This window comes from Pseudophryne corroboree, chromosome 1 (assembly GCF_028390025.1).
Source record: "Pseudophryne corroboree isolate aPseCor3 chromosome 1, aPseCor3.hap2, whole genome shotgun sequence".
NCBI classification, from domain to species: Eukaryota; Metazoa; Chordata; class Amphibia; order Anura; family Myobatrachidae; genus Pseudophryne; species Pseudophryne corroboree.
The window spans coordinates 1,230,706,746-1,230,713,815 of NC_086444.1; the positions used below are offsets into that span (position 1 = coordinate 1,230,706,746).

Below are 7,070 nucleotides of genomic sequence, written 5' to 3' on the forward strand. Positions count from 1 at the left end.
CACGCCCAATCTTTTTTCTAAAGTGATCCCCGTTATCGCGCATATCGCGCCCATACTAATCAGGTTTAGCTGCGTAAAGGGTTGGGGCGCCCTCGCTAACCTGGGGGAAGCGAACTGAAATGATTATACCACGCCCGTCAGCAGAAACAGAACGGGTGTGGAAGGGGCTGAAAAGAATTGAATACCGCCCTCTGTGTAAGGTCAGCTGGATGTAACTCTCAGACCCCTGCAGTAACCAGACGCCATACTAGAATAGCGCTGTCTATGTAGATGAAGGGTTTCATAATCAGTGTCCATTACATCAGGCACAGCATGTTTCATGTATTTATTATACACATATATAGAGATTTATATAGACAAGTGGCTTATAAAAAATGGAATTTATATATTTATCAATATACAAGTTATTATGCGCTCGCATGTTGCGGTCAGGACTACAGTGAGCAGCGACGTACATTGGTTCCCTGAGACACGACCAGTCCTCACCCTCCGCAGCTTCAGCTCACAGGTAGGATCTCATAGCGATACTTGGAGATGGTGAAGTTGACCAGCCTCCCGTACACCGTGGGGAGGACAAACTCGGTGTATTTCTTGAAGCCCACGCTCTCGTACACAGCCTGGGCCTCCCGCTGAACCATCAGTGTGTTCAGGACCACGGACCTGTAACCACCACGCCGTGCAAAGCCAATGACCTCCCGTGACAGGGCTTTGGCGATGCCGAGCCCACGGAAGTCCTTTCTCACCGACAATCTCTTCAGGATTAATTCGTCATTCCTGTCCCCCGACGGTTTCACCGCCACTGTCCCGACAACGCTGTCCTCAGCTTCCACCACCCAGAAATGGGAACCCTTGCTCTCCATGTAAGTCTTCCGGATGTCTAGAAGGTCCTCGTTTAGGCAGTGGTCTATGTACAAGTTCCAGCAGTAGCCCAGGACCTGGCGGCCCAAGGCCAGGAGAAGCGTTAGGGCCAGAACGGGTAAGATGAGGGACTTGGAGCTGAAGAGCAGGGACAGGAAAAGGCAGGTCATCACAAAGAGGACCCAGGGCTGCTTAAGAACATGCATGCAAACGCCAGGGACGTATTCACTCATCCCGTGGGAAAACAGTGCTCGCACAGCGTCGTAGTCAGAGTCCTTGTACGCCCGGATCTTATACTCTGCCATCACTGCCTGAGAGGAAACGGGAAGAGGAAAAGAGAGTTTATGTTTTCAGGTCTATAATGTATCAGAGCACAAAGGGTAGGGGATATACTGTATACATAATATATCTGCAGAAGAGGAGGACCCGGCCGGCCACCAGGAACGAGGTAAGAATGAGAGCAGCGGGCGGGAGAGAGATGTATAACGTAATTGGGGATACAGGGTAGGGGGACATTCCAAGAGGATTTATAGTAAGAGATATATAATGTAAAAGGGGATATAAGGAAAGCTATACATCTAATGTCTAGAGGGAGGTGTATATAATGCACAGGTGGACCTAGGGTGAGGCAGGTATAATGTACAAGCAGCTATAAGACAGGAGATGTATACAGGGGCCTATAGGGTAGGTGAGGTATAATGTACAAGCAGCTATAAGACAGGAGATGTATACAGAGGCCTATAGGGTAGGTGAGGTATAATGTACAAGCAGCTATAAGACAGGTGATGTATACAGGGGCCTATAGGGTAGGTGAGGTATAATGTACAAGCAGCTATAAGACAGGTGATGTATACAGGGGCCTATAGGGTAGGTGAGGTATAATGTACAAGCAGCTATAAGACAGGTGATGTATACAGGGGCCTATAGGGTAGGTGAGGTATAATGTACAAGTAGCTATAAGACAGGAGCTGTGTACAGAGGCCTATAGGGTAGGTGAGGTATAATGTACAAGCAGCTATAAGACAGGAGCTGTATACAGAGGCCTATAGGGCAGGTGAGGTATAATGTACAAGCAGCTATAAGACAGGAGATGTATACAGAGGCCTATAGGGTAGGTGAGGTATAATGTACAAGCAGCTATAAGACAGGAGATGTATACAGAGGCCTATAGGGTAGGTGAGGTATAATGTACAAGCAGCTATAAGACAGGAGATGTATACAGAGGCCTATAGGGTAGGTGAGGTATAATGTACAAGCAGCTATAAGACAGGAGATGTATACAGAGGCCTATAGGGTAGGTGAGGTATAATGTTCAAGCAGCTATAAGACAGGAGATGTATACAGAGGCCTATAGGGTAGGTGAGGTATAATGTTCAAGCAGCTATAAGACAGGAGATGTATACAGAGGCCTATAGGGCAGGTGAGGTATAATGTACAAGTAGCTATAAGACAGGAGATGTATACAGAGGCCTATAGGGTAGGTGAGGTATAATGTACACGCAGCTATAAGACAGGAGATGTATACAGGGGCCTATAGGGTAGGTGAGGTATAATGTACAAGCAGCTATAAGACAGCAGATGTATACAGAGGCCTATAGGGTAGGTGAGGTATAATGTACAAGCAGCTATAAGACAGGAGATGTATACAGAGGCCTATAGGGTAGGTGAGGTATAATGTACAAGCAGCTATAAGACAGGTGATGTATACAGGGGCCTATAGGGTAGGTGAGGTATAATGTACAAGCAGCTATAAGACAGCAGATGTATACAGAGGCCTATAGGGCAGGTGAGGTATAATGTACAAGCAGCTGTAAGACAGGAGATGTATACAGAGGCCTATAGGGCAGGTGAGGTATAATGTACAAGCAGCTGTAAGACAGGAGATGTATACAGAGGCCTATAGGGTAGGTGAGGTATAATGTACAAGCAGCTGTAAGACAGGAGATGTATACAGAGGCCTATAGGGCAGATGAGGTATAATGAGCAGAGAGGGGAAGCAGTTACCTTCCCGACGAACAGGATTCCGGTGGTCAATATACCGACGCCGGGATCCAAAGGGAGGACACAAACCCGGGTGGAAAGCCGGCGTCAAAACACCGACAACCGGCATCCCAACCGTTCGGACAGCGGTACGCGTGGCTGTTCTGCTGCGGGAAAGGAGGAGGGGTGTTAGGTTTAGGCAGCAGAAGTGGGGTTAGGAACCAGGGAGGGTTAGGCATATAAATGGGGAGGTTAGGGTGCAGGACCAGGAAGGTTAGGGACCGGGGAGGGAGGGTTAGGCACATGGATGGGGAGGTTGGGGTGCAGGGGCGAGAAGGTTAGGGACCAGGGAGGGAGGGTTAGGGTTAGGCACCCAGCGGGGAGGGTAAGATTTAGGCAGCGGGGAAGGGAGGGTTGGGGTTAGGCAGCAGGGAAGGGAGGGTTAGGGTTAGGCAGCAGGGAAGGGAGGGTTAGGGTTAGGCAGCGGGGAAGGGAGGGTTAAGGCCCGTACACACTGGTCGATATATCGGCCGTTCTCTTGAACGGCCGATATATCGCGGGTCCGTCGGCCAGTGTGTACGGCCGATACATCTGTGAACTCCGTCGTCTGTGAACTCGCTGTGTGTGTACGGGGCGGTCGGCCGACCGCCCGTACACATGCTGTGGCGGCCGGTGGTGAATTACAGGTGAACTGGGCGGGCGTGTGTACACGCCCGCCCAGTTCATGAGGTAAGTCCACCACGGATCGGGCAGTGTGCATGCACAGCACACTGCCCGATCCGTCCATAGATATATCTGCAGATCAATTGATCTGCAGATATATCTATTAGTGTGTACCCACCTTTAGGCAGCAGGGAAGGGAGGGTTAGGGTTAGGCAGCGGGGAAGGGAGGGTTAGGCAGCAGGGAAGGGAGGGTTAGGGTTAGGTAGCAGGGAAGGGAGGGTTAGGCAGCAGGGAAGGGAGGGTTAGGGTTAGGTAGCGGGGAAGGGAGGGTTAGAGTTAGGTAGCGGGGAAGGGAGGGTTAGGGTTAGGCAGCGGGGAAGGGTTAGGGTTAGGCAGCGGGGAAGGGTTAGGGTTAGGCAGCGGGGAAGGGAGGGTTAGGCAGCGGGGCAGGGAAGGTTAGGGTTAGGCAGCGGGGAAGGGAGGGTTAGGGTTAGGCAGCAGGGAAGGGAGGGTTAGGGTTAGGCAGCGGGGAAGGGAGGGTTAGGGTTAGGTAGCGGGGAAGGGAGGGTTAGGGTTAGGTAGCGGGGAAGGGAGGGTTAGGTAGCGGGGAAGGGAGGGTTAGGCAGCAAGGGAGGGTTAGGGTTAGGCAGCGGGGAAGGGAGGGTTAGGGTTAGGCAGCGGGGAAGGGAGGGTTAGGGTTAGGCAGCGGGGAAGGGAGGGTTAGGGTTAGGCAGCGGGGGAGGGAGGGTTAGGGTTAGGCAGCGGGGGAGGGTTAGGGTTAGGCAGCGGGGAAGGGAGGGTTAGGGTTAGGCAGCGGGGAAGGGAGGGTTAGGCAGCGGGGAAGGGAGGGTTAGGCAGCAGGGAAGGGAGGGTTAGGGTTAGGCAGCAGGGAAGGGAGGGTTAGGGTTAGGCAGCAGGGAAGGGAGTGTTAGGGTTAGGCAGCAGGGAAGGGAGGGTTAGGGTTAGGCAGCGGGGAAGGGAGGGTTAGGCAGCGGGGAAGGGAGGGTTAGGGTTAGGCAGCGGGGAAGGGAGGGTTAGGCAGCGGGGAAGGGAGGGTTAGGGTTAGGCAGCGGGGAAGGGAGGGTTAGGGTTAGGCAGCGGGGAAGGGAGGGTTAGGGTTAGGCAGCGGGGAAGGGAGGGTTAGGGTTAGGCAGCGGGGAAGGGAGGGTTAGGGTTAGGTAGCGGGGAAGGGAGGGTTAGGTAGCGGGGAAGGGAGGGTTAGGTAGCGGGGAAGGGAGGGTTAGGGTTAGGTAGCGGGGAAGGGAGGGTTAGGGTTAGGTAGCGGGGAAGGGAGGGTTAGGGTTAGGCAGCGGGGAAGGGAGGGTTAGGCAGCGGGGAAGGGAGGGTTAGGCAGCGGGGAAGGGAGGGTTAGGCAGCGGGAAAGGGAGGGTTAGGGTAAGGTAGCGGGGAAGGGAGGGTTAGGGTTAGACAGCAGGGAAGGGAGGGTTAGGGGGCTAAATGTGGGGATGTCGGGATTCTGATGGACGGGATGCTACGGTTGGTATACTGATCGCCGGCATTGCGTCCATCTGCAAATCATACTGTACCCGCAGAGAGATATACATGGTAGGAGATATATATCGTACAGGAGGATATACAGTTGGCTATATATAATTTAAGGTGAAGGAGGTGCATAATATACAGGGGGAATGGGGTAGGAGAGGAATAATTATCAGGGGAAGATAGATGATATACACAATTATATATAAATGTACAGAGAAATGTAACGCAGGAGAGGTATAACACTACAGGGCATATCAGGTACAGGGGGGCAGAGGGGCATATATCAGGTACAGGGGGATACAGGGCAGAGGGGCATATATCAGGTACAGGGGGATACAGGGCAGAGGGGCATATATCAGGTACAGGGGGATACAGGGCAGAGGGGCATATAACAGGTACAGGGGGATACAGGGCAGAGGGGCACATAACAGGTACAGGGGGGCAGAGGGGCATATATCAGGTACAGGGGGGCAGAGGGGCATATATCAGGTACAGGGGGATACAGGGCAGAGGGGCATATATCAGGTACAGGTGGATACAGGGGGGCAGAGGGGCATATATCAGGTACAGGGGGATACAGGGCAGAGGGGCATATATCAGGTACAGGGGGATACAGGGCAGAGGGGCATATATCAGGTACAGGGTAGAGGGGCATATATCAGGTACAGGGGGATACAGGGCAGAGGGGCATATAACAGGTACAGTGGGATATAGGGCAGAGGGGCATATATCAGGTACAGGGGGATACAGGGCAGAGGGGCATATATCAGGTACAGGGGGATACAGGGCAGAGGGGCATATATCAGGTACAGGGGGATACAGGGCAGAGGGGCATATATCAGGTACAGGGGGATACAGGGCAGAGGGGCATATATCAGGTACAGGGGGATACAGGGCAGAGGGGCATATATCAGGTACAGGGGGATACAGGGCAGAGGGGCATATATCAGGTAGAGGGGGCACAGGGCAGAGGGGCATATGTCAGGTACAGGGGGGACACAGGGCAGAGGGGCATATGTTAGGTACAGGGGGACACAGGGCAGTGGGGCATATATCAGGTACAGGGGGATACAGGGCAGAGGGGCATATATCAGGTAGATGGGGCACAGGGCAGAGGGGCATATGTCAGGTACAGGGGGGACACAGGGCAGAGAGGCATATGTTAGGTACAGGGGGACACAGGGCAGTGGGGCATATATCAGGTACAGGGCAGAGGGGCACATAGGTACAGGGGGATACAGGTCAGGGGTGATGTACAGCAGATACAGGGGGTATAGGGTACACAGGGCAGGGGGCACAGTACAGGACACGGAGGGGGGGGGTGTCTGACCTGTGCTGTAGTTGGGGGACTCGGGGACACAGCCGCTCCGGCGCAGGATTATGACGTCACTGGGGTTTCCGATGTCCTAGATCTAGAGTTAAACAATAACTTTCCGCCATTTTCTCGTAGCCCAAACCTTGGGCGCGCTCCCGAAAAAGGTGCGTGGCCTATGGGAAAGGGGGCGTGGCCTCGCGGAGGACCCGCGATCGCGAGCCACGCCCCCGATTTCGTCATTGAGGGGGCATGCCCAGCGCTCCGCGTGAACTGCTGGCATGCCCTCTCTCCCTCTGTCTGCACTGAATAGACGCGGTGCGCATGCGCACAGCGTCTATTCATCGCTGCAGCGGCTGCAGCGCGTGCAGGAGCCTCCCAACTGCCCCCCCCCCCCACCGCGGGACACTGCGGCCCGCGGGTGGGACAGCGGGACAGTCCCTAAAAAACGGGACTGTCCCGCGAAAATCGGGACAGTTGGGAGGTATGGAGTTGGGGGCACAGGGTAATAATCTGCAGGATGGGGGCACGGTCTGATAACGAGAGGGGTGGGGGCACAGGGTAATAATCTACAGGATGGGGGCACGTGCTGACAACGAGAATGGTGGGGGCACAGGGTAATAATCTGCAGGATGGGGGCACGGGCTGATAACGAAAGGGGTGGGGGCACAGGGTAATAATCTGCAGGATGGGGGCACGGGCTGATAACGAGAGGGGTGGGGGCACAGGGTAATCTACAGGATGGGGGCACGTG

General features: G+C 54.1%; 1 protein-coding gene across 2 annotated transcripts; it reads right to left on the reverse strand.

The window, feature by feature from the left end:
• Positions 1-311: 311 nt before the first annotated feature.
• Positions 312-6,625, reverse strand: LOC134931633 (probable N-acetyltransferase camello). 2 transcript variants are annotated; one of them, XM_063925431.1, is made up of 2 exons: positions 6,335-6,625; positions 312-1,169 (listed from the first exon to the last, which is right to left on the reverse strand). In XM_063925431.1, the coding sequence occupies exon 2, from the start codon at positions 1,161-1,163 to the stop codon at positions 498-500; it is 666 nt and encodes a 221-aa protein (XP_063781501.1). In that variant the 5' UTR covers positions 1,164-1,169; positions 6,335-6,625; the 3' UTR covers positions 312-497. The 2 variants fall into 2 exon arrangements, with proteins under 2 accessions (XP_063781501.1, XP_063781502.1); XM_063925432.1 differs by lacking the exon at positions 6,335-6,625 and adding an exon at positions 2,863-3,004.
• Between the last annotated feature and the right edge of the window lie 445 nt (positions 6,626-7,070).

Excerpts from the sequence above, each read along its gene's own strand:
- LOC134931633 (XM_063925431.1), bottom strand. The coding sequence starts at position 1,163 with ATGGCAGAGTATAAGATCCGGGCGTACAAGGACTCTGACTACGACGCT.